Source organism: Zeus faber (genome assembly GCF_960531495.2).
Source record: "Zeus faber genome assembly, chromosome: 15".
In the NCBI taxonomy this organism is placed as follows: Eukaryota; Metazoa; Chordata; class Actinopteri; order Zeiformes; family Zeidae; genus Zeus; species Zeus faber.
Window position 1 is genome coordinate 6,614,309 of NC_137194.1, and position 27,930 is coordinate 6,642,238.

The 27,930-nt window shown below is 46.2% G+C and overlaps 1 protein-coding gene across 1 annotated transcript; it reads left to right on the forward strand.

Annotated features, from left to right (window-relative positions):
* Positions 1 to 588: 588 nt before the first annotated feature.
* LOC307241154 (vitamin D3 receptor A) lies at positions 589 to 27,927 on the forward strand (the record flags this gene model as incomplete). Its single annotated transcript, XM_080015188.1, has 8 exons — positions 589 to 737; positions 2,517 to 2,647; positions 17,536 to 17,720; positions 19,251 to 19,350; positions 19,856 to 20,033; positions 25,422 to 25,573; positions 26,977 to 27,093; positions 27,674 to 27,927. The coding sequence occupies exons 1-8, from the start codon at positions 592 to 594 to the stop codon at positions 27,925 to 27,927; spliced, it is 1,263 nt and encodes a 420-aa protein (XP_079871314.1). The 5' UTR covers positions 589 to 591.
* Between the last annotated feature and the right edge of the window lie 3 nt (positions 27,928 to 27,930).

A 27,930-nucleotide genomic window follows, 5' to 3' on the forward strand; every position in this document is an offset into this window, starting at 1 on the left:
GAACAGCCAGATGGCGCGTGTGTGTGTGTGGGGGGGGGGGGGGGGGGGTGACTATATCTAATTTTCCCTGTATTTAATGTATCCCTTAATTGTCCACTTTTGCCAAATGGTCTCTCCACTGTTGTTTAAAAACTTTCTTATAATATGTGTGTGTGTGTGTGTGTGTGTGTACACCTTTTGTGTCAGTGTTTATGGGTGTTTATTTGGACACTGGTGGCTGCTGAGTCATTTAGCCAATGGTGGCGAGATGCAGAGTGTTCCTGTCGAAGCCTTTTACTAAATATGCTAATGGAACCCACACCTACGTGTATAAAGAGAGGGCCCACACGCACCGCACCTACCACACCACCTCACATAGGCAGCGAAAAGCATTGTAAAACACTCTTGCACACTACCAACATACAGCTTTTTGGAAGTTCTTCCCAAGGTAGGAAGACACACAGACCAACAATCGGGACTCCTACCCGGCGACTCTTTCGTGAATGGACCGCCCGCTTTGGGCTCTTGTATCTTGTTCTTTAGCAGATTGCCCCAAGGAATGGCACCTCTTAACCTTAACCCTTTCTCTCCCTCTCCCCCGTCTCTCCAGTAATGGAGCCCATGACGGTGACAACATCGGCGGCGGGGCCGGATGAGTTTGACCGCAACGCCCCGCGGATCTGCGGCGTCTGTGGGGACAAGGCGACCGGCTTCCACTTCAACGCCATGACCTGCGAAGGCTGCAAGGGCTTCTTCAGGTGGGTCCCCGTTCTTTGGTTTGTGAACGTTTCGGTGTCCACTACCCAGTGAAAGCGAGCGCATGTTGTGTTGACGTCTGCATTTTCTGCTGGATATTACCGATGTGGTGCGTACTTTTCTGTATTTTAACATTGATGACTAGTCTCCGCTGGACAGTTTTATTTATTTATTTGTGGGGTTTTTTTGGGTGTATAAATCTGATAGGAATTTTCTCTTCGCTTTTCTGCACTCTGTGGGCACGTGTCTTAGCGTGTGGCGCAGTTCTTAATGTTTAGATTTCAGGGTTATAATTAAGCCTCACGCCCATGGGCAGCTGGAGTAGACCACTGTCCCTGTGACCCTGACCCAGAAAAAGCAGGTTAGGCTAAATAGACGGATGGCTGATTGGATAATAAAGCCTCTCTGAAATCTTTCTGAATTCACTTTTCCTTCCTGTCCTTCCCTTCTTTCTCTCCGCCTCATCTGCTGCCTCTCTAGTTGCCTCATTCCAAACCCCCCGCTTGTATTTATTTTTTTTTTTAACTCTAACCTAATTAAGTTGAGACCAGTAATAACCTTGTCTCCTCCCATACCCTGTGGACTGAGCCAGTGAGGGCCAAAGGTCACAGTAATTGCTTTGATTGAAATACAATGTTAACCGGCTTTGGTCAGAAACGACATATCCAGCCCAATAGAACTACATACAGATTTATAGAGGTTCGTATAGATCTTCCTTCCCAACGGTCTTGGGCTCTGTCCCCCAAATCTTTTTTTTTTTTTTTTTTTGTTTGTTTTGTTTTTGCACTGTGTTTATGCATGTGAATCTGGAGTCGGTCGAGGGGTAGATTTACACTTATGTAAAACTGTGAATTGCCATCCAGTTCAAATAAAGAGAGTTAAGACATAGGGACACGCCAAATACATGAGTAGTCGCAAGGACATAGTTGCTTTGTGTGTTTTGTTCCGACTCCTCGATTGGGAAATACGTTTCACCTCCCAGAAACTAAAAACATGATGCTTGTTTCAGCTCCACATCGCCTATGAATTTCAAAAAGCATTACACTCCTTCCACCAGTGAAGTTGGGCCAAATCAACCTAGCCAAGCCGGAATCACCTCATTCATTTGTCACCGGAGGTATTCTGACGCGCTTCTCCATAATGTTGCTCTCGGAAGGATATAGTCTAGGGGCCCATAGTTAGACACGTTTTTAATCATTTTTGTGACATTGGAGTCATTGCTTTTTCAATATCCATTGAGCATCCTAGTATGTTACCTTTGGCAGAACTGTATGTTCTGCAGCCTTCGTTGGGGGATTTGGAAAATGCCTGAATGATTTGGGCTCCAGATTCTGTGCCAATGATTTTATAATCCTGTTTTCAAGTGGTAAAACAGGCATATCATCCCGGATGTCTTCCCGGAGGTGCACGGCTGGCACTTGGTTTTGCCTGGCTGATTTTTAAGGATGGGGTTTTATAATGTAGGGTAGTTGGCAGGCCCCTTCATCCCAGTTTACCATACGCTGAGCCCGCTTCTGCATAGCGATAAATAAGGCGCACGGCTAGTACATACTGCTTTCCATGAAGAGTCATTTTGCCTTCTCCCAGTCCACAATGTGGTTTTATTCCCTGACCATGGTCTAAGATGTCTGATTTTTGGTTTTCTTGGTCAGCTAAACGTCTTTTTGGCACAAGTAAATGCTTCATGTGTCTTCCATGTTGTCAAACAGTTGACTTAACCCAGTTTCTATGCATAATTAATAACAAAATGTACCTTTTTTGTTTAACTTCACCTTCACCAGACGCAGCATGAAGCGCAAGGCCAACTTCACCTGTCCCTTCAACGGGAGCTGCACCATCACCAAGGACAACAGACGCCACTGCCAGGCCTGCCGCCTCAAGCGTTGCATCGACATTGGCATGATGAAAGAGTGTGAGTACGACTCCAGTATTTGGACCCTTTCGTATATGAAACAGATTTTTGTCAAATAGGTTTACCATCACTCCAGCCTGCGAATTTGCCCGACTGTTTGTTAGCCAGATTGGTGGTAGATAAGATGCCCGATTCAAGATCATTATCTGATCCAATGGAAGATCTGTGATTTGAAGTGGTTGGGAGGGAGGTCTACACACTAACTAGGCACTGCTAATGGGAAGGATTGCGAGGATTCGGTTAGATTTCGATATAAGGGGTTATGATTTTTATTCAATATCGATTAAATATTAATATTGATGAGATGGTTTACGGTGCGATTCAATATTGATATATTGACATTTTATACATCATGAGAATCGCGACCAACTTTTCGGTACAACATCTGGCGTGCATTACGAAAATATTTCGCTGAACGAAATCTGTCAAATGCAGAAAAATAAAATTTCAATTGATTTGTTACTATGGTGGTACTTAACTTAAGCGGAAAATGGTTGTATAACTTCCAAACAAAGCATCGCTCTTACAATTTTCATTTTATATAATACAATAAAAAATACTTTTATTGGCCCCCAAGGGCAGAGGTTCCCAAACTTTTTTGTCCAACCCTTGGCAGACTAAGCTCTGGCTGAGCAAAAGTGAACTGAACTCTCACCACTAAAGTGCCAGTCCTTCATTCCCGCATCCCTTCGTCCAGATGACTTTTAATGTGAAGAATGCATTTTATTTTATTTTTAACACGAAACAGAATTGTGTACATTTTGCCGATAAACAAGATATTGTGCCTAACGCAGAGCATTTGGAATGTGTACGTCGCTGTAGGAAGTTGGGAGGGGCGGCAGGGGATCTTTGATGTATGTGGATATTCCCTGAATAGCAAAAGGATTAAATTGAGGAGATGATGAAGAGCATCTTTGTCCCTCCGCAAGATGTAAAAGATTGTTGATAGCGCCGGGTGCACTTTAAGGCAGCGCGTAACATGATCTTTTCCTTTCTTTTGTTGTGTCGTTACTGTTTGAGCCCTTTGAAGCAGCATGCGTTGACGGATTTCAAGGCCGGGTCAGAGAGAGGGGACCGCAGAACAACAGGCTTTTACATCCACATGACTGTAATGTACAATGATGCCATCGGTCATCATCATCAACATTGTTACCCAAGGAAAAAAAGTATAACCAGATCGGAAAACATAAATACCTATTGAGTTTCATGCCAAAGTTGACCATGTGTGTCAGTTGAGTTTTAGTGTTTTAGAATCTCTTCAGTCTGGCCTTGGTTGGATGAACTAGGCCCTGCATCCTTGCGTCTCCTCAACATCAGTCATTACAAAATCAAATCCACCAGCAAACCTAGGGGTGTGTGTGTGTGTGTGTGTGTGTGTGTGTGTGTGTGTGTGTGTGTGTGTGTGTGTGTGTGTGTGTGTGTGTGTGTGTGTGTGTGAGATGCGTGCAGATGTTTTTGTGTTACCGCTTATATGTCAATGCAGACAAATGTCAAAGAGAAATTAGTGTCCGCTTGGCCGGCGCTGGCTGGTTTCCAAGCTGAATAGTACATGATCTAATATTCATGGATAGCCAGTGGCAACAGCAGCCAATAGGGTCCGTGGCATGGTGTAAATTGATCTGATTTTAAATGTGGGGATCGACAATAGCAAATATGCATAAAGGCAAGCCACACCATATGGCTTGTTTCAGGTCAGAATTTAGGAGGCGGAGGCAGAGTTAAAATAAATATTTGTTTGTTCATGTTTAGTTGCTTTAAGGGCTAGAAAGGCGGAGTTACACAATTGGGAACTTAAGACCAATAAGTCAATTTCTCAATCACAGACAGGAGAGGAGATTTCAGAGCATTTGTTTTGTATTTTAAAGTCTTTGACTTTGTGACCAAGCTCTGAAATGCTGCACGAATAGGTTGGATTTTTGCGCTTCTCTACAGTTTGGGTTGCGTTTTACACCAAAACAGAAGTCAATTTCTCCTTGTAATGACCACTTTAATATATGAATGGTCCATCCATTTTTGGAAGGGGCAGCACACAGCATGTTTTTGCACGTCTGAATGCCTGAAGGTGAACCTTCCTGTCACCGGAAGACGTTGAAGACGCTCAGCTAAAGTTATCACTGGACAAATAAAGGTTAGAGTTTGCATTTTACCGTTAAGTAAATCAGAAAATTAAATTAGTGGTTTCATGGCCGTATCTATATATTCTCCTGCCGCACAAACAGTCGCTCTCCCATTCAGTCTGCACAGAGAAGGCCTTTTTGACACAAATCATAACCTTCGCCCACCTTGTTTTGGCAGCATTAGACCATCAAATGCAAAATATATCAACTAAACGGTACTGGCACTAAAACAGCTTATCCTCCATGAGACTATGAGCAGCGCTAGGACTAAGCGCCTTGGATTAACAAGGCCTCCAGACTGCCATGATGTGCAGGCAGGAGAGTAAAAGAGGAGGAGGAGCAAAGAGGAGGAGATGGGGGTCAACACACCGTTTGATAATGGCTGTCTTTCTCAAGGGGAGGACAATGGTCTCGCCCACATTTCACATTTCAGAATGGTGTGTGTGTATGTCCATGCATGCATGCAAAATGTAGGCCATGGTTCACTCTGTTTGTTGCCAGAGTGTGGACCACAAATAGTCACAAGCACATTTGAAATCCGCCATACTGTATTCACCCGTTTCCAGTGATATTTGGCTTTATTTGTTGGAAAAGGAACTCGGTGGGGAAGTGATGAGAGACAAGAGAAGACAACCCGCGTGTTTAATAGGCTCTTTGTTGCCTCTTAGCAAGTGGGAAGCCCCAAGGCCAAAGAGTCAGGACTGAAGCAAGTGCAGCTGCTGTGTGTGTGTGTGTGTGTGTGTGTGTGTGTGTGTGTGTGTGTGTGTGTGTGTGTGTGTGTGTGTGTGTGTGTGTGTGTGTGTGTGTGTGTGTGTGTGTGTGTGTGTGTGTGTGTGTGTGTGTGTGTGTGCACTCGCTCATGTACACATTCAAACTCGACATACAGTATATTGACAGATATTCAGATTGGGTGCACGTGTCAGTTAGGCTGGTTCCACCAGTCTTGCTTGCTAGGTCTTTACAGTCAGTCAGAGCCAATCAGATTAACGAAGCACCTGATGCCATCAAAGCGCGCCGCATGAACACAATCTACAGATGATCTTTTTTTATTCTATTTTTAATGTACTTGTAAACTTCACATCATAAAATTATGGATACACAAATCCCATATTGATATAACATCTGAAAGATCTGGAAATCTAACAAAACACCGCGATATTGTTCCATCTCCCAGGCGGGGAGTGTCTCCTAGCGCGCCCCCCCAGTCTGTACTTTGACATCATAGCACTGTGATGATTGTGTGACTGACTGTCAATCTGATCATGCCTAAGATTCGGACATCGAACATCTCTTTCTATCAGCCTTGTCATTGCCCTTGAGAAAACATGATTAAACATCTCAGTTTAATCATGTTATTTGTGTATGCATACAGTGTAGGAGCTATGACAACGTATTAACAGGATATTTACATCTGCATAGAGACTGATTGTTAATCTGCATACTTCTCATACAGCTTCAATTAAAGATACCAAAAGTGAGCTCCTGTCTCTGGGTACTTTTTGGGAGAGTGTTTAGCTTGATGCATAGCCACGTATGCCTGCACGTGGTGAGGGCAGAAGAGTGAAAATATTAACTTCACCTCAAGGTATCATGCGGCCTGGAAACCAACAAGTCACTGCTGAGCGCAAGGATGGCGGAACTCTCAGACCCCTCTGAACCCCGAGGCTCCACGGGACTCGTGGGCCAAGCAGACAGCGTGGCTTGGAGGAAGGGGCAGACTGCCTGGACAGTAGTGGCAGTACAACATTGACTGCACAAAGCAAATCCGTCAAGTCATCCAGCAAGTCCTTTAAGTTGGCCAACAAGTCCATCAAGTCCAGTGGGTCCAGCGTCAGTGCGATCGCAGGGGCTCCGCGCAAGATATGTACGGAGTCTGTACACGCAAAGTGTCAAATGGATAAGGAATTTGAAAAGGCACGTGCTGAAATGGAGGGCTCCATTCAAGGAGCAAGCTTTAAGGCTGCAGAGCAGGCGGAGAGACCACGTATTGACGCGGAGAGAGCACTGTTCGACCACGGCACTGTTTGACCATGGCAGACCAGTGGTTGATGGTGTAACGTGGTATGCTGAGTGGACGCAGGTGCAGAGAACGAGGCGTTCCCCCAGGAAGTGCGGGGTGGCGACGGCAGAAATCCTGGACCACGGAGGGGCCAACAGCAGAGCAGCCATCTTGCGAGAGAGAGAGAGAGAGAGAGAGAGAGAGAGAGAGAGAGAGAGAGAGAGAGAGAGAGAGAGAGAGAGAGAGAGAGAGAGAGAGAGAGAGAGAGAGAGAGAGAGAGAGAGAGAGAGAGAGAGAGAGAGAGAGAGAGAGAGAGAGAGAGAGAGAGAGAGAGAGATGGCCTCGTCACTGTTCTCCCTACCCTGGACGAGAGTTGGCTTTTCCCGAGAGCTCGGGGCAGGAAGAACGGAAATGACCCAGGATCCCATAGTACAAGCATTCAGACCGAGAGAGCCGTGTGCTGCCTACTTCACAGGCTCCTCCCTCAGTGCTGGGGACGGGCTTGGGACAGCTCGGAGATGCTCGGGAGACGTCGTCCCCAGGACTGCTCTGCGAGCTGGTTGTGATGAAGCCGAAGAACGGCATTTCCCTTGTCTCTCCCGTAGGCGGTTGTCCACCCGAATAGCTGTTTCGATGGGCGTGTCCAGGTCATCCTGCGCCTCCCGTGATGCCAGCTCGTCCTTGACACCCTCAATGAGACCATCCTGGAAGGATGCGATGAGTGCCTCGCTGTTCCATCCAGACGCCACTGCGAGGGTGCGGAATGTGATGGCGTAATCCGCTACGCTCTGTACCAACTGGTGGAGCCGGAGTGGCCGTGTCGACGCCTCCCTCCCACTGACTGGGTGGTCAAAAACTCGGCGCATCTCTTCGGCAAAAGCCTGGTAGCTGGAGCAGGCCGGGGTTTGCTGGTTCCAGATGGCTGTGGCCCAGGAGAGTGCTTTGCCTGTGAGTAGGATGACAATGTATGCCACCCGTGAGCGCTGGGTGGGGAACTGTGGTGGCTGGAGCTCGAAAGCCAGGGAGCATTGGGTCAAAAAAGCCACGACAACCTCCTGGGTTACCGTCGTACCTCTCTGGCGCGCTGGCGCAGGAGCCATAGGAGCAGCCTGTGCCTGGCTCTGCTGGATGGTCTGGGCGAGGGACTGCAGTTCGTCCAGGATCTGTTGGAGAGCCTGCTCGTGACGGCCAATCGCCGTCCCCTGGTTCGTCAGGGCCACCCGCATGCGTTCCATCTCTGGAGGCTGACTCTCTGCTGGGTCCATGTTGTGGCTGAGTCTTGCTGTAACGTGGTATGCTGAGTGGACCCAGGTGCAGAGAACGAGGCAGAGGCAGCGATGCGGTGGCAAAAATAAAGGTTTTACATGTAACAAGCACAAAAAAACTGACAAAAGACAAGTAAGAATTTCGTGGGCTTGGAAACGAGAGTGTTGCCAGGAGTCTAGACAAACTCTCAAGACTCAGCAAGGAAGGACACAAAAGACAGGGTATAAATAGGAAAGACAAAACGAGACACAGGTGGCCGATGCCAGAAGGACCCGGGCGAACCCTGACAGATGGAGCAGCACCTGCAACTGTCTTCCACTGCACAGAGTGTGGTAGCGATCACCACATAGCAGTTCTCCATGCCGGTCTCCCATCTGGCCATCACTTAGCAGCTCTTCGTGCCGGTCTCCCCACCTGGGCAGCAGAGAGGTCAGACACTGCGCTTAGTAGGGAACGAGGCATCACTGGGCACGGCGGGGAGCCTCGGCAAGAGGTGGGGGGCACCCCACTGTCTGTACAAGCAAGACTAGTATCCGAGAAAACAGACAGCCCAGCAACCTCCGACCGTGTTAAGTAGCATCAATGTGAAAGAGAATTTCCCAGGGGCGCTACATGAACCATGAAAATATGTGGGAGATATCGTCAACCACTCAGTCGACGATCACAAACTTGCACCCTTGGCTGAGGACGAGGCCTTCTTCGCCATGAAGGACGATGTTAACTGTTGGGTCCCATTCCGTAAGCATCAGCATCAGTATAATCCCAACAACTGGGACCAGGCCCTCAACCTCCTTATGTCACTCCGCCGGACTGTAACAACAACCAGAGGTCAAGGACCACTTCGTGGACTTGGCGAAGAAGATCTTTCACAGCGGACATGCCGGACTGGCACTGATGTTGAAAGATGGCGGGGAGCGCTGGTATCTACCAGGCTTTGGTGTCCCATGTGTACCCCGGGGTCGGTCCTGGTTGGCTTCAGGACTGAACCAGTTGCGATCATGGCTGACATTTAGCAGATGTTCCATAGCTTCCTGTTTGGGGATCACTGTGACAATATTTGCTTCTTGTGGTTTCGCAACCAGCCCCCCCCCCCCCCCCCCCCCCCCACTGTGGCCATCTATGGACTGCGGGTTGACCCGGGTAAAAAAAAAAACCCGGGTCAACCCGCAAATTTTGGTGTGAAAACGGTATTGGTAGACAGATACACTCTCAATTTTGGGTTTGTGTATGAGACTAATTTGGAGGCTTCATAGCATATCGATATATCTGCACATTTACTATATGCCACTACAGCAAATAACCACAAATAACCACTAATATTGTGTAGCTCCCCCTCCTGGCAGCTCCATCCTCAGCATCTTTCTCCCAATGTAACTCTCATCTCTCCTACACACATGTCCAAACCATCTCAATCTCGCCTCTCTGACTTTTCCACCAAACTGTCCAACCTGAGCTGTCCCTTTAATGTAGTCATTCTTGTCACTCCCAATGAAAATGTCAACATCCTCAACTCTGCCACCTCCAATTCAGCCACCCGTCTTTTTGTCAGTGCCACAGCAGAAGATTGCGTAGCTCCCCCTCGAGCGGCTAAAACAGTTCTGACCTGTTGAGGCATGGACTCGACAAGACCTATGAATGTGTCCTGTGGTATCTGGCAACAACACGTTAGCAGCAGATCCTTTAAGTCCTGTAAGTTGCAAGGTGGGCCCTCCATGAATCACGCTTGTTGTTCCAGTACATCCCACAGATGCTCGATCGGACCTTTACCCCGGCCATCCGCATGGTGTAGAAGAAAACATGATTCATCAGACCAGGCCACCTTCTTCCATTGCTCCGTGGTCCAGTTTCGACGCTCATGTGCCCAGAGTAGGTGGTTTTGGCGGTAGACAGAGGTCAGCATGGGCTGTCTGACCCGTCTGCGGCTACGTAGCCTCATACGCAGCAAGCTGTGATGCGCTGTGTGTTCCGACACATTTCTATCATAGCCAGCATTTAATTTGTCAGCAATTTTTGCTAGAGTTACTGTTCTGTGGCACCCGGACCAGACGGACTCGCTCCCCACACACATCAATGAGCCAATGGGTGCCCATGACCCTGTCGCCAGTTCACAGGTTGTCCTTCCTTGGACCACTTGTTAGGAACTAACCACTGCATACTGGGAACACCCCCCAGGACCTGCCGGTTTTGGAGATGCTCTGACCCAGTTGTCTAGCCATCACAATTTGGCCCTTGTCAAAGTCGCTGAGATCCCTACACTTGCCCATTTTTCCTGCTTCCAACACATCAACTTCAAAAACTGTTCACTTGCTGCCTAATTTATCCCTTCCCTTGGAAGCTGCCATTGAAATGAGATGAGCAATCCCTTCACTTCACGGGTCAGTGGTTTTAATGTTGTGGCTGATCAGTGTATATGCTTATAGTGACATAAATTAAACTTAGTCATGTCCAGCTGTTGCAGAAGAGCCATTTATTGGCATTGAATAATGAAACTTAAACAGTTGCATACAGTAAAATTGCCTTAACTCAACTGATGGAAACTCTTCACGTTCTACTCGTTGTGACATTTATAACGTTGTTTAAATATCATTGCGCATGTGACACAATTTGTTCTTTTCGCATTTATTATTGTGTAATTTTTTTTGTGTCTGCACCCGTTGTCCATATGCTATCACTCTATAGCAAATATACCTTTAAAATATTAAACTGTAGGCTGAAGCTGGCATGGTCATGGGGTCTATAAGATGCTCATATGACTGTTCCGCCAAGTTGGGAAATAGGTACTGAAACACACACACAGACAAATCTAGTAGGCCAACCACCTTACTCTCTGTTGCGACTAGGCATGGGACGCTATGAAAATTTCACGTCACAATTATCCTGGCCGAAATAATTGCGATTCAAGATATAATCCGCATTATCAAAATTCAAAAACTCTTAAAAAAAAAAAAAAAAAAAAAGGGGGGGGGGGGGGGGGGAAACTAAAACATACTGGAATCACTCTACCTTGAAGCAAAGTATTGTTATTGCATCATAGGACACGTCTTTGTTTGTGAAAATATCTTTTAATGAAAAACGAACAAGGCCAGATTAAGACTCTGGCCAACAGTAAATAAATAACTTTGTTAAATAAATAATTAAATAAAAAAAAATACTTTCTCTTTTCTTCAGTTCGCACATAGGTACAGCAAGGACAGCAGAATAAATGCAAAAAAAAAAACAATCTTATATAAGGTAATCATAATGTTTAGGTGGGTGGTACCTTTCAAAGTAACATCCTCATGAATGCCACAGCAGAACATTTTCTAGCGCGTCACAAGGCTTACATCCTGGTGCCATCTGTTCCCCGGGTAAACAACGCACACGGCCATCCACATGATGGAGAAGAAAACGTGATTTATTTTGACATTTTTCCTGCTTCCAACATATCAACTTCAAGAACTGACGTCACTCGCTGCCTAATATATCCCACCCCTTGACATGTGCCATTAGAACGAGATGAGCAATGTTATTCACTTCACCTGTCAGTAGTTTTAATGTTGTAGCTGATCGGTGTATATCAACATGTCATCCGGGCCTGGCCATCATTCATCCGCCACTGATATCCTGGAATCCGGAACCCGGAACCCAGCTGTCTTTCCACCGGGTGTAGATGTTGCAGTTGATGGAGTCTCCAAAGGTGTTTGTCATGGTTCCCCTGGCCTGACGCTGCTTCCTGTATTTAGAAATAAGGTTTCATTACTATTATTATGGCTGGTAGTAGTATTAGTCGTTGTTGTTGTAGTATGGCTTTACACTATATATTGTGAGTAAGGCCTAATGTAAAAAATGCTAATTAGGTGCAGCGCGCCTGCAAATGCACACTTTTGAATTCCTACGGTATTAAAACAAGTGTTTCTGCTAGACACTAAAAGTTACATATGCGAAGTGTTTAATGACCCAGTGAATTTGCTGTACAGCTCATATGTGAGCAAGGGATTGGGAAGCTCTGAAGGTGGCCGTCTGAACGTGAGTTTCCCAGGCATGAATCCAGAGGCAGTGAGTACGGCTCTCCTCCGGGGGCTCGTGCTCGTGATGTGAAAGCAGGGAGGGGGCCGAATTAGGAATTTTGCAACATAAATCTATACCGTGGGCACGGTATTACAGGGAAAAGTCTTACGGTTAAGAATCGTGGTCGCTTGATACCGTGGTATACCTTAAAACATTATACCGTTACATCCCTACATACACCTGTTACCGGGGTGTGGGGGGGGACCCTCCCAGGGAAGCCGCTGCTTCCTCCTCCTCCTCCTCCAGGGAGCAGAGACGCAGACCGAGAGAGACGCAGACCGGGAGTTTTCTTTGGGATAATTGCACGGTCGGATCCTTTTTATTTTTTGCTATTTTTTTTAAAACTCCTAATAGAGCGATTGTTTTAACCGAACGTGCGTGCTGCCGCTGGTGAGAGGCGGTTCTCCATCTTGGGCCGTGTTTGCAAAGATGTCAAATTACTTCCTTTACGTCCTTCAGCTTACCTGTTGCATGCAGTCTGCAACCAAAATAATCCCGTATAGGATTGCAGAGGGAGTGGGAGACGGGCTCAATGGGGCGCCTGCGATATGATACGATAACGGTAGGAACATTTTGACATATCGCTCAACCCTATCCATGGCATCGCGCCGGCGCTTCGCTTCAATTGTCCCTGACGATTCTGAAAATACCCAGTACTTTACAATTTCACTCACTTAGATTTTCTTCCATGGGCCACTTGCGTTGACTTACTTGTATTCTGAATGTATCTTTGAGGCCTATTCTCTGTATCTATATTTAGAATTAATTATGGTATTCTTACCCGGTAGTAGTTCAGGGTTGCAGTATCCACCGCCGTGGACCACTGTTGACCGCTGCGCGGAACTCGGCTGCCTCTTGGTGAGATACAGGGATTTGTCCACTGGACCACTAGACGGAGGGTCCCTGAGCAGTGTCGTTAGGATCCCATCATTTTCCAAAGCAAAATGCATCCAAATGTCATGGAGTACCAAATGTACAGAAAAGTTGATACTAAGACCCCTTACTTATTGGACAACAAAACACTAACAGCCACTAACATCTGACTTTTGTCTTTAGTGGGAAAGGTTACAATCTGCATTCATTCCCGGGACAAATGACTCTGCAGTAGTCACTGGTATTTATCGGCGATGGAAACGTGACACCCAGTTAGACACAGGATGGCCTGTTTTTACCAGATTTTCCTGCACTTAAAAAACCTGCATATACGTGCTAGTTTTGGTGGAAAAACAGTATTAGTTAAGTATTAAGTTGAGGCTTAAGCATAATTTGTACGATTCACCCGATAGTTGGTATTCAATTTGGATGTATGACCTGTTTTTTTTTTTTCTGCTAATTATATTTAATTCCTGATAACATCCCGTTATAATTAGTATTTAGTTGATGTGTGTGTATGTGTGTGTGTGTTTGACCGCTTCATAGCAACCCTTGTGCTTGGTTCAGTTTTCACTAAGCTCCTCCAGCTTTCAGATTACAAAGCTGTGTGTGTGTGTGTGTGTGTGTGAGAGCTCTGGATTGATTCGGCTCTCTCCAGGGTGGTGACAAGCGCAGCATGGTGGAGTAAACACTTCCTATGCTGTCCTTGTTTGACAGAAGTTACCAAGTGAGGGGGTGTGTGTGTGTGTGTGTGTGTGTGTGTGTGTGTGTGTGTGTGTGTGTGTGTGTGTGTGTGTGTGTGTGTGTGTGTGTGTGTGTGTGTGTGTGTGTGTGTGTGTGTGTGTGTGTGTGTGTGTGTGTGTGTGTGAGAGATTAAATTGGTACCACCCTTGATGCAACCCACCTACACAAATTTACGTGTGCGCCTTGTTGAGGTTTTTGTTTTTTTTCCCTTCACAACAGGATTACAACACCACAGGAGAGATTCTGATCTTTCAAATGAGAATCTCTCCCCTCACCTGTGGCTCTGCCCTGTTTCTCGCTAACCTCTAATTCGTGTTCTCTCTCTCTACCTCCCTACCTAAACCTATTTTTTTGACTCATCTGTTGCCTGTTTTTTTTCTCTCCTCCACTATTCTCATTTTCCCTTTTTTTTTTTTAATATATCTTCCACTCGACACGTCACTCCTTTCGCCGCATCCGTCTCCTTCCAACTCTGCACATGGAAACCTCGACATAGCAAACACCCCAAACATGCTCAAATCAGGTGTGGGGCTGAAACTAACTATGCACTTTAAAGTGAAGTCGAGGAGCGGCAAACCAGACACTGCTCGCCATAAATCGGACCGCTAATCCGGTTGGTCGCAAGGGCGCCTTGAACTTTGTTGAGCTGAGCCTCAACAGACTTTGACCGGTCGCAAAGGAGCGCCAGTCTGAGCACAGAGGCGGCCTCCGGTAGGAACCTGTCAGTTTCCTGGCGTATGCCTTCGCTTGCCGTGTAACCTATTTTAACAACTCTGCAGTGCCCAGATGCCCTCAGACAAACTGCTTCTCCCCGTCTCTTCCCGTCTGTCAGTCCTAATCTTTTATCTCTATCTGTCTGAGGCTGTCAACATCGATGACCTCAGGCTCACTGATTAAAACAGTCCTGTCTTTTTGCCCCCCCGGCCAACCACCCACTTTGGCTGTTGACATTGGCATCGCTACCGGGTAGAAGGTGCCATGCTTTCCTTTAACATCATTCGCTTTGTTTCCTTCTGTCTTGGTTCTTTTTTCTGTCTGTCCCTCCCTGCCTACCAGGAAATGGCATGTTATGGTGCAGTGGCACCACATCACCATGTCCTTCTACCGCTTTTCCAAACAAACAGAAAAAAGGCTTTATTTTATTGGTAAACTAGCTCTGAAAGCTCTGAAAGCAAGCTTTGGTTCAGATTTGGCTGCTGTATTAAAAGGCGGTGGTGCTTCGGCCGTTCCACATGCCGCAGGGGTGGCCAAGCTTTTTGCTTTGATGGTCCCAGAGCCTTAAAAAGCCTCTTGTTTTTGTGGTCTCTTCTTTAAAGACGGCGTCCAGTGCTAGGACTTGGCTGAGCTCTAACTGGTTTTAATCATGGAGTGGCTTTGACTTTGGCTGTGCCAAACTCTTGACCAGTCCCTGCCTATTCATGGCTGGTGCCAGTATGCTGCATGTCTGCACCACAAGGAGCACCCCCCTCCACCACCAGCCCACCTCTGGCATGGACTTTAGAAGCCATCCAAAGCCTAATTAACGATTGTGGGCTAAAAGAGATGAAAGCTCAGCTTTGGGGGGTAGCTACCAAGGCTTATTCAAGAATTTTTTTTTCCCCTACAAAAAACTGTTTGCTACTGCATCAACACACCATGTTATGTAACGCTGCTCCTGTGGTCACCATTCCTGGGCGGGCTCATAAAAATCAAATTTAAATTTATGCCGTTTGATCATTATGTGTACAATTACTACAAAAGCAAATAGTATGAAGTGTAGTCTTTGCCTCTGCAGTCGTCCTCTACAACTGTCTGCTTTCCTTGGCAGGCTCTCTATCGACCTGCATGGCTCCCTCTTTAGCTGTCTGTCAGTCCAATAGTTTGGCCTTCTGTTTGTCTGTCTGTCCAGGCCATCTCTGTGTTTGTCAGTACAGCTGCCGATTGCCTGATGGCTAATCCTCCTGCATGGCAGGGGATCAAAGGGAGACAGTGCATGCGCCAAGGCATGCAGAGGCAGTATTGACGTTTTGTAGTACTCTAGTGTAGCACACCCCACAGGCCTCTGCTGTTCGAGTCAGAACATCGGGGTTCATTCGGCGGCCAAACAGCAGCAAAGTCCCTTGAAGACTCCTCGATTTGTCTTATCTTTCTAGTGGGCCTTAATCTGCATGTGTCCTAGCCTAAGCCCACCAAGCTCTTCTCTTCTCTTCTCTTCTCTTCTCTTCTCTTCTCTTCTCTTCTCTTCTCTTCTCTTCCTTTGGTAATTGATTAGTTCCAAAGGGGTTCTCTTCATTATTATTCCCAGTGTTTGTAATTAGCACCAGCTCATATAGGTCTCTGGCTGTCAGAGAGGTGGGACCAAGCACTCCCACAAAATAATCGGATGAACAAACATATATGTGTATGTTTGTTCATCCGATTATTTTGTCATGAAACCCTTTGATTGACCCTTTGATTGTTCTCTCCCCCTGGCCGGGTGATGGAACAATATAATCAGAACAAGAAAATGTTGTTGACAAGCTAATAATTTATGTGGACCTTATAAATCTTTGAATAAAATATGTGACGCAAATAAAATGTGCGAGAATAAAACGAGGCAAGCGTCCAGCGTGCTACAAGGACAGTTTCCCTCCCTCCCTGCACGGTCTGTTGAGACTTCCCCGAACGTGAGCCTAAAGGACGGCCGGCGTTAGAAATATGGCAACACTCGCTTAAATGCGTGATTATTATCATGGGACGGATGATGTAACCAGACCGAAGTAGGTGTTCCAAGCGCCTCTGCAGCAGCAGACTAAATTATCACAGGGCATATCTGCCAACGGTAAGAAAAGGAAAATCGGAAATGACGACATCTGCCGAGATGGTAACCGTCTGCTGGAAAATTCCTGCTGGACACACTTCAGGGCAGAAGTCCACTGTGGCCGCCCTCCGTCCCTTTTGTATTTTTTTGCGATTCGCAATGCCGAGGTTGTATTTGGGCTGCTACTCCCTCTGTGCTTTGTTGTGGCTAATTACGAAAGGGGCTCTGAATCCTTCTCAATAACTGAGTAAGTGGCGTCAATGCATGAAGAGCTCCCAGAGGAAGCATTCATGCACTGGCAGTGTAATATTCTCTCGCGCCTCATTCTTTGTCCTCCTCTTGCTGTTCATTTCTTCTCTCTTTTGGCACAAATAAGACAGAAGCCCTCTTTCACATCCAGTGCCTCTCCCTCGCGTCAACCTAAGGAAATGTTTATTCCGAGCACTCCGGGATGAAACGGCTTTTGCGCCAGCCGATGACACTGACCCCTACTATAATAAGAAGCAGCTTCCACACAGCTGACTAGGGATCACTCTCTGCTATAGAGATGCAGTTTCTCTGTCATAAAGAAACCACGATGAAAAAAAAAAAAAAATCCCATGGAATTATTTTGTGAATGCCAGAAAAAGCAAAATGTCAATTTATTTTTTCCGTACTTTTTTTCAATTTGGGCAGGGAATTAGACACTGCGTGCGTGCGTGTATTCACTTTCACTGAGATGTCTCTGGAGAAAGCTGGCAGATCAACTGGCACTGAGTGATACTTGAGGCGTGAATGGAGTTCCCTCTTGATTACATCCGCGCGTCACTTGAGCCACATCTCTCCTCCCGCCGTCTTCGATGTGACTGTTGCCACGCCGCCGAGCGGGGCATCGCATTTCAAAAATGACACGTTTGACAAAGCCGCTCCATCCCAAGTGATCGACGGCACTAAACACTGCGGTCTCGTCCCTCAATGGCTGTATCGGTTGAGGTTGTGACGGCTTCAAGGTTTCACCCTTTGTTCCCTCGTTTAAAGACTTTGACTCTTCACCTGTTAACCCCCCCCCCCCCCCCCCGCGCAGTCATCCTGACAGACGAGGAGGTGCAGAGGAAGAAGGACATGATCCTGAAGCGGAAGGAGGATGAGGCAGCCAAGGAGGCGCTGAGGCCCCGGCTCAACGAGGAGCAGTCGCAGATCATCTCCAGCCTGGTGGAGGCGCACCACAAGACCTACGACGACTCCTACTCCGACTTCTCCCGCTTCAGGGTGAGCCAGATGGGAAACAGGGATTGTGTGCGGAAGTCGTGCTTCTTTTTTTGTGGTCAACTCTTTGGTGTACACAGAAATCCAAAATGAAATATTTCTTGGGGATGAGGGGTGTCACGATTCGATTTGCCATTGTCAGACTATTGAGTCTGGATTTGTAAAGAAAAACAATTGTTTTTTCAATAAGTAACTTTTATTTGAATATTCATAATGATAAATAATAACAAAAAAAAACACACCAACAGTTACCCCTGGGCCACAACAGAAGCGACACATTAGCATCACAAAATATATATATATATATATATATATATATATATATATATATATATATATATATATATATAAATGATTTTTTCTTTTTATGCCCACTACGCAGTTGTTGTCTGTCATGCCCCAAGAAATTCATTGTACCGAATGACCCGAATGTGTTGTACTGTACGCTTGACAAATAAAACACTTTGAACTTTGAGCGAGAGAGAGAGATATAAATATGTAAAATAAATAAAACGCTGATGCGCGATCCATACATTTTCCCCCAAAACAAATGAGACTTCACTTATGTAAAGAAAGTACTTTTATTCCAGCGGGAAAACTAATATCAGTCCCAGGAATAGACTTTATATTTGACATCATACTTGGGAAGTGGTTTTATGCGGCGCAGCGAAGCCCCCGAGCCAACCACAGCTCTCCCATCTCCCAAGTCGGTTTCGGAGCCAGGAGCCCCAGTCGACTCCGTGGCGGGCCCCGCACCCCCGAGGACACACTGCGTTTGTTTACCAGCGGATCTTGACCGCCCCAATATGGCCATCTTTGCAACATTACCCACAAAAATATGGGCAGAATCGCGAACCTGCTTGTGATTTTGAAGTTGGAAATGGAATGTTCATTATGATTAATTTTCGAATCGGAATCGTGATACCCCTATTGGGGATGTAGGGAAACATACAGGAAGGACACATATTGAAAGGAAATTAACAATATTAATCTAGAAGCAAACAAAACAGCTGCTGCATATATTATGAATATATTTTTATATTGCACATTATCAGAGATCAGTTGATTACAATAATATACTGTATTCACCTTTAAAAAATATATTTTATTTAATGCGTTTTTTTCTATCGCCAAGCAACAAGAACGTCGTCTGCTTTGCCTGTCATTTTTCCAGCTTTGTTTCTAAAATGACGACACCGACGGGGCTGCTTGTTTTGAAAGGAACATACATGTACATGGCAATCGTATTTGTGGTTTAAAGTAGATCAAACCGAAGCACTCAGCATTAGCTCCATGGCGGGTCAATGAATTTAAATGGCTGTGGGGATTCTACTGAGAGAAATGGTGAAACAAAATGATTTGGTCGATATCGCCTAGCTGTACGACTACAGTAAAGTGTGTGTGTGTGTGTGTGTGTGTGTGTGTGTGTGTGTGTGTGTGTGTGTGTGTGTGTGTGTGTGTGTGTGTGTGTGTGTGTGTGTGTGTGTGTGTGTGTGTGTGTGTGTGTGTGTGTGTGTGTGTGTGTGTGCGCAGCCTCCGGTGCGGGAGGGCCCAGTCACTCGCAGTGCCAGCCGTGCTGCCTCCCTGCACTCTCTGTCAGACGCCTCCTCTGACTCCTTCAACCACTCACCTGGTAAGAAATACACCACACACGCAGTGCAGGTGGTTTTGCTTCCACACTGTGAATGGAAGCCCATTAAACATCGGTGACGCCCGCTGAGTTTCCGTCTCGATACACCGCAGATAACACCCACGCGCGCTTGCACACTGCAGATTACTTCCATTTTCCAGCGAGTTCTCGACGCTCCTGGAGCTCTCATTCAGCTCTTGACATTAGGACAAGGCCCTATTGTTTTGTTAAGCGTGCCCACAATGTCGGACACTGCGGACGTAAATTTGCGTAGTAATTCAGAAATGGGACATTGAGAATGCTGAAGTCCCCAGGGAAAGGGAAAATAGGTCCGTATGATCGAATGCATTTTAGGCTGAGAAGTACTTTAATTTGGTAAACATAGAAATAGAAAATAAGCTACGCCCCCACACAAGAAATTGAAAGAATGTCATTTTGTTTCATAAAGAAAACAATTTGATTGATAGCGGATTCCTGTGGTATACACCGTTTCCCACCCCCTCCTCAGAGTCTGTGGACACCAAGCTGAATTTCAGCAACCTTATGATGATGTACCAGGACGGCACTGGCAGCCCCGACTCCAACGAGGACAACACCAAGATGTCCATGCTGCCCCACCTGGCCGACCTGGTCTCCTACAGCATCCAGAAGGTCATCGGCTTCGCCAAGATGATCCCCGGCTTCAGGTACCAAATGGATGGATTCAGGGATGGATAGATAGATAGATAGATAGATAGATGATAGACGGACGGACGGACGGACGGACAGATACTGTTGATATAATTTAATCTGAATACTGACCTGCTATTACTAACCTGAGATACCAGCTTTATCAGATTGGTAATTGCGTAAGAGACCATATGTATTTTAATGAAGGTAACTTGAAATACTGTATTCGCGGTAAATATTTTGTATAATATTATCAAAATAAATGACATTACTGATACTTAAGTATGGAGTATAAACAGAAATCCATTCCAAAATAAAATGCACTTGTTCTAGACGAAGGGTCAGAGTTAATTAAAGTGAATTGAATATATGTTGTTTAGATTTGATTCCAAATCAGGCGAGCTCCCAGATTCCAGCTGTCGTGTACATGTGTTTCCCGGACATTGATTTGTTAGTGGCGGCCCCTCTCTGAATAGCTCCTCCCCCTCCATGCGCACTCCGACTCAAAACATGATCGTGCGCCGGATGTTTTGGTTGGGTTCCCACACGATCGGCATCTACCGGACCGAATCGCAGCACAGATTCCGGCGCCTCGTTTCGGTGCCATGCCAAAGCTGCCGATTGAAATATCCGCCCTCGGGTGCTCCGAAACCCACGCGCGCCTTCACTGAACATTATCATTTGGAGGGCGCCGCTTGGAATCCTCGGTATGACACGCCAAATGTCACATTATGGTCGCTTGCTCAGCCAAGCAGACAAAAGAGGCGGGTCGTAAAGGCTTTCACCGCTGATAATGTCTGGTTCGTGCAAAGTGTCAGTTATTTGTTAACATATGAACATACGAAGAATTTGAAAACAAATTTGAGGACAAATGGGTTTAGTTAATCAAAAATCCCTAAAATAGCCCTCATCTAAATTATATTCTTTTTTTTTTTTTTTTTTTTTTAAACAACCATAAGAATAATTTAAAAAAATAGCCCCGCATCTATTCATCTGTCATTCTGATCATGCATTAAAGCCCTCGAAAAAAAATATGATACCGTTGATCAAAAATGTGAGTACATTTTGGATCCTCTGTGTCCTCTGAGTGAGCGGTCGATTAGGTTGGCTTATTACCCGTGGAAGTTGATTCTTTCCCAGGAGCGCTGCGTTACGAGAGCTTTCATTCCTCGTAGAATCGAACGCCAGACGGAAGCTCACATGATTTTTCTTAGTATTCCGCGTGGAGTTGTCAACATTCGTTGTTATTGGCGATTCAGAGCGATGTTCTCAATGAAATCCACCACGGCTCAGCAATGGGCATGCAAACAATGGCGGAGGCCGCACGGAGATAAGCAGTGCTAAACAAATTTAATGTACTTAATGAAATGAATGACATGCTTCCAATGACAATGAATTTTTATAAGGAGACCACTTTGTTATATCATTCTTAAGGCTATATCATTTCATAAAATAAAATTAATGATGATCATTAAATTAATGATTCAAACTTGAAAATACAGTGTCCAAATTTCTTCCAATCATTTGGAACTACAAAATTACATTTTCACTACGACCTCATGCTTTATAGAACTGCAGTCCACTGCTCTATAGGATTGGGCACCGAAACCCGGTACAGTGGTACCTCGACTTACGACTGCATTAACTTACGACTAATCCAAGATACGAGTAGCAAAAGTTGCGAAAATTTGTATCGACTTGCGACCCACTGCTCCAAGATACTTGTGGAAATTTGCAGTCAGTCAGCGGCCAGTCAGCGGGCTACCTACATGGTGTGTGCACGTAGTTCGTGGGTTATCGATATTTCTTTCATATTTACTCTGTTTGTGCTGTGTATTTTGTTTATTTCCACCCTTGATGATGAGTCCTAAGAAGAAGGATGATGGGAAAAAGAAAAAGGCAATGACTCCCATTGAAACTAAGAAGGAAATCATAGAAAAATATGAGCGTGGTGTATATGGGAACGGTGCCCGAGGCTCCAATCCGGTGTGAAACGGGCCCCAGGGCTTAATTGTTAAAGACCGTATTATCGATCAGCTCCAGTACCCGTACTGTCAATGGCTGTGTATTTAGGCTATATAACCCGTTTCTAACTTGCAATTAGATAAAGATATTCGTCTCAGCATTTTCACTTATTATCAGCAGAGACATCTCTCTCTCTCTCTCTCTCTCCCTCTGCATCGTCGGAGATATGCGTGAGGGAGGTGTGTGGACCGCTCCCTCCTCCTGGCTCACACACATGCACGGGGAGACGAGGGCGCTGATTGTACCCCGATCGCCCCCTCTCCATGTGTAATGCGCAGAAAACTAAGCAGTGTCCATTCGGCGCTTAATTTGTTTTAGTTTTTCTGAGTTTTTCTAACAGTACCGTTAAAGCACTGGATCGGTAAGAGTAGTAGTACCTTTAAATTTAACGATACCCATCCCATTTATTTAATATTTTAAGTTGTTTTTCCCCCCAATTTTTTTTTTTTTTATCTGTTTTTTTTTTTTTAGTTTAGAGGAATATATATATATATATATATATATATCTATAAGGGAGCAGGAAATTAAACTTCAATTTCTTATAGTTATGTCTTATTTAAATGAATCTTCTGTTTAACTGGTTGGGTATTCATGTGCAGTTTATTCCATAAAAGCATGTTTGAAATAATGTATTTAATTTCTTAATTCAGTGTACATAGGCTATTCAATGTTCGGGCGTCTGTGTTGGCCGTGTATTTATTAAAGCAGCGAGACATACGAACAGTAGAGCTAATATGCACACTTCAATATTTATTCATTTATCGCAAGTGATATAGAGTCATCCCCATCTTTAATGTCGTTGACATTTGTTTTGTCGCTTAATTAATGAATTTATTTATTAATTAATTTTGTTAATTTATCTGAGCACCTGTATTGGATAAAACCCAGGCGACACCAAACCCACACACAAAATCTGCCATTTGCAAATGGTTGAAAGAAATACATATATTTAATTTTTTAAATCCCTCTAATCTTTTTTGTTCGGTCCATATTTGATTTTGCGGTAGGATCGGTACTGTATTGATCCGTGGAAGTGCATTCTGGGTAGGAGGATATAAGCGTAATGGGGTAGAATGTGTTAGTCAGCTTTGTGAACTCGAGATAAACTCAAGACCTACTACTGCGTTGTAAATGGTTTTATAAGAAAAAAAACACAATTACCGTGTTGTTTGCTTTTGTTTTTTTCCGCCATTGATTTTCTGCCCACGTGTTAATGTGCGACGTGCTGTTCGAGGAGGCAAGAGGCGCGGCTCACGGCCGAGAGCAAACACGCTTTTCCTGGAATACAATTTGAGTCTTTGCAGGGAACATCTGTGCGCGCGCACACACGCCAGGCGTGTGTGCGCGCGCGTGCGTGTGGCGGAAAAAAGAGAATGAGGTCTGAAGGAGGGGGGGAAAAAAGGATGTGAAACGGTGTCCGTCCGTATTTATGTGCGTTCCCATATGTTGCCCCCGCCAGCGCCGGAGTCGTAGGCAAACATTTTCACAAATATTTTGGAGCCGCGCCCAGACTGGAGCTATAGCCAGATGGTGCATTCTGAGGGGAAAAAAGGGGAAATGACTAGCGAAGGAATCCCCCTCTCGGAACCAAATATATGCAATGCATGTACTGCATGTCGTTCTGAAAGAGCGGGACCTCCCGTGCTCTCTGTATAATGGGCCACGCTGGTTTGTTTATCAGGGCCGGGTACTTGGTGAAATCTCACAGTGCGATTCTCTGTCGGTATATATTGACATTTTATACCGGGGGGGGGCGGTTGCAGGCATGGCACGGGGGTGCAATGGCTCACCAAATGCTCCGACTGCCCCCCACCTTACCGGCCCCGCTTCATCCCAGAATTCAAAAACAACTTAACTATTTTATTTTGCACTTGTCAATTTTGCTCAAAGTGGGTATGTACTCACCGGCACGCCGTATTGTTGTCACTGCAGGTGCTCTGTTCTGCCCTCTAGTGGGCAAATCAAGTGGACATATTGTGAAATACATCACATTTTATTGATTGGGTTGCCATGACGGCGTTGACCATATATGGACGTGGACGGGGGATTTCTTCCGATTGTGGGCAACCGTGTTTGCGTTTATTTCGCCCCCTTTTGGTGTAAAACAGCTGGTTTTACTCTTAATTAATTTTAATTTTAATCTATTCCACCAGTTCTGGCGCCGTCGTTGGTGAAGGCTGCTGCCCGATTACAAAGCGCTCCCGAGTTTGTCTCTGGGCGAGAGAACGCAGGAAGTGGTGCTGCGTTCACGGGAACCTCGGAAAACTGTAACTGTGATTTTTTGTCGCTTAATATAACATAAAATCTCCCGAGTAGTTAAAAACGACGTAATACGTACTATAATATATAATAATCTATACAAAGGGAACGTTGTTCACAGTTAATGGTGCACGACACCATATTGTTACGTCACGCCAGGGCTGTAATCTTGGGAAACTCAGGCACGTGCGATCAGCTCTGAAATTTCAACTTAAAAAGCCCGCCCCCAAGATGTGAATAAGCCAATCAACGTTTCTTACTGCCCCTCTAATCAAAGCAGCCTAGAACCGGGCCTGTTTGGTACATAACGATAATCGCTACCAGCTTGTCAGTGTACCATCTGACGCTCATTACGAAATCGGTTTTCGTACACAATCGTATCAGTGAGGCTATTCTTGTTTTGTTTTTTTTGTTTTGTTTTTGTTTTTTTTTATATTTAAAAACATTATTATTATTATTATTATTATTATTATTATTTATGTATTTTTTTTAAGTAACAGATCACTTGCCGCCGTAGATAGATATTCCCCAGTAAAAGCACTTGGCCTGGAGTGCACAGCATCCCCCGTTAGCCTGGAGTCAGCAGAGTTTAAAGCAGAGCGGGGGAGACATCATGAAGGGGGGGGGGGACGGTAGCTGTGAGGAAGTGAGAGAACGGGGATGTGTGTGTGTTTTTTGCATACTCACACAAACACGCACACAGGAAAGGTTGTGTGTGTGCCGTTGCCACGGTAACCATATAATGTGTCACGTAAACGCACGCTCTGTGCTTCTCGCCTGCCAGGGTCATTCCGGCAACCAAAAAAATATTAAAATGGCAACAAGACACACACACACACACACACACACACACACACACACACACACACACACACTCACTCTCTCTGTTGGTGAGGAACCGAGTTCAAAGTCAGAATAACGCGGTAGTCCCCGTCCTTCTAGTGTTTGAAGCGGGGGAAAATAAACAGAAACAAAGTCCCCATCTGCTGTCTTTACAATAAAGAGTGTGTGTGTGTGTGTGTGTGTGTGTGTGTGTGTGTGTGTGTGTGTGTGTGTGTGTGTGTGTGTGTGTGTGTGTGTGTGTGTGTGTGTGTGTGTGTGTGTGTGTGTGTGTGTGGCAGAGAGCTGACTGCGGAGGACCAGATCGCCCTGCTGAAGTCCAGCGCCATCGAGATCATCATGCTGCGCTCCAACCAGTCCTTCAGCCTGGAGGACATGTCCTGGAGTTGCGGGGGGCCCGACTTCAAGTACTGCATCAACGACGTCACCAAGGGTGGGTTTCACCCGAGCCCCTAGCAGCGCAGCATGCGCACACACAAGCAGGGGCAAAATCACTCGGCAACGGCAACCCTCTCAACATTGTAACGGCCTGGAAAATAATGCGCATGTTCTTAAAACTTTCTCTTGCTCAACTAAATCTTGAATCAAGTCAATATTCGTCTGTGGACATTTAATTTTAGAGACGATTTGAATGTAATCTGGGAGAATATTAAATAAAAATTCAAGGTCAATAGTGAGCTGGCGGAGACCGCGAGGGATAAGGCCTACTATAACATATTCATCATTGCTAGGGCTTTACATTTAAATGTTGACATTCCTTACTCACCCCCGGGTCAGTGGCAGACACATTCCGCGTTTGTGTCCCCGCACACGTAGTTCGCTTGCAGCCCCAGAGCGACGGCTCGGAATCGTGTCCGTTTTATTTTGATCCCAGAAGTTTATAAGGTCGATGACGTATCCCGCGGGCTTTCACGTGCGGTGTTTAGTTTGTTCAAGCAGCAAGTGATGTCTGTCCACGGAGGCGGCGCGAGGCGGCGCGAGGCAGCTCTGTTTGGACTGTGTGTTTATTTGAGCACGGTGAGCAGACGGCCACGCTCTTAAGTTTTACAATAAAGTAAGAAGAACACCAAACAAACGAGTGTCTGCTCTGATCGGCGATCTCTCCGTCACCCTGCTCCAGCCACGCACCGACGGGGCTCCTGCGTGTAAAAAAATATCGGAGGAATACCCTAAAATCGGTATCTGTAACAATCCATTTCGGCCGAGTGTCCATATCCACATCCATACTGAGTGTATACATGCTTAGTACTCTGGGTGAGTGCCTTCGACACCCCTATTCATCGAGCGGGAATGTTCTCCCTCTCTACTGCGTCTGTGCCGCATGCGCGCACACACACGCGCACACACACACACCCACACACACACACACACCCACACACACACACACACACAGAAGTGGCAGTTAGAAAATGCCCCATGATTACAAACACGCCCGCCCACTCTCGCCGGTATTTGAGGCGCTCATTCACCAGCACAAGGACGTGCTCATATATGGAATGTTTTTTATTCTGCGCGTGAATTCTCAAAATGAAAAAGGTTCATTGGCACAGTGCACGGCTACATTGTGCCCTTGTGTAAAGGATTTGCGTAAGGACAACACACACACAGACACACGCTCACTGCGTATTCACCCGCGACTCCGCATTCCAATGACCGGCTTCACCTCAAGTATTTTTTATTGCCGCACTAAAGACAAACAGGCCGACGAAGCAACTTTATTCCCCCGCGCGCGTGCACGTGCGGTGGGACTCTCCATTCCGCGTCTGGAATGCCGGTGCCCAGATGGTTTGGGTACGCGTAGCAATCTCTCTGCGTCTCGTCTCGTCTCCCCCACAGCGGGACACACTCTGGATCTCCTGGAGCCTCTGGTAAAGTTCCAGGTGGGGCTGAAGAAGCTGAACCTGCACGAGGAGGAGCACGTGCTGCTCATGGCCATCTGCCTGCTCTCCCCTGGTAAGAGTGTGTGTGTGTGTGTGTGTGTGTGTGTGTGTGTGTGTGTGTGTGTGTGTGTGTGTGTGTGTGTGTGTGTGTGTGTGTGTGTGTGTGTGTGTGTGTGTGTGTGTGCGCGTGCCTTCCTGCACATTTATCCTATGGGAATCTCTGGATACGGGAATAGGCAGGGAGCCCCAGATTCTATACTATCACCACTTATTAGGTGCCAAGTGGCGCGTCACGCCACCCTCTATTGAGACCCAACTGCAATTATTCCAGTTGTCCGCGCAGATGCTGTCGTTCTCTCTGACTAAAAAATTGTAAATAAACGCAAAAATCGGTCGCCGAATATACTTTGGCGCCAGTTAATATACCCGTAAAGTCTGTGGGAAACACTGCATAAACATCGGCCACTGCCATCGGTGAATGACTTATTTGCCGATAGGCCGATGGCAGTCGACAGGTCGAATATCGGCCGAGATTCTCTGGTCTATTTTATCCTCCATCTGGCAAGTTTGCCACAGAATTCACCAGCAGCTCGGACTGACTCTCTCTATATCTCTGTCCCCCGCCCCCCGGCCATCTCCATCCGCACCTCCAGACCGACCGAGCGTCCAGGACCACGCCCGCATCGAGCAGCTGCAGGACCGGCTGTCTGAGGTGCTGCAGGCCTACATCCGGGTCAGCCACCCCGGCGGGCGCCTCCTCTACGCCAAGATGATCCAGAAGCTGGCCGACCTGCGCAGCCTGAACGAGGAGCACTCCAAGCAGTACCGCTCGCTCTCCTTCCAGCCCGAGCACAGCATGCAGCTCACCCCGCTGGTGCTGGAGGTGTTTGGCAGCGAGGTGTCCTAAAAG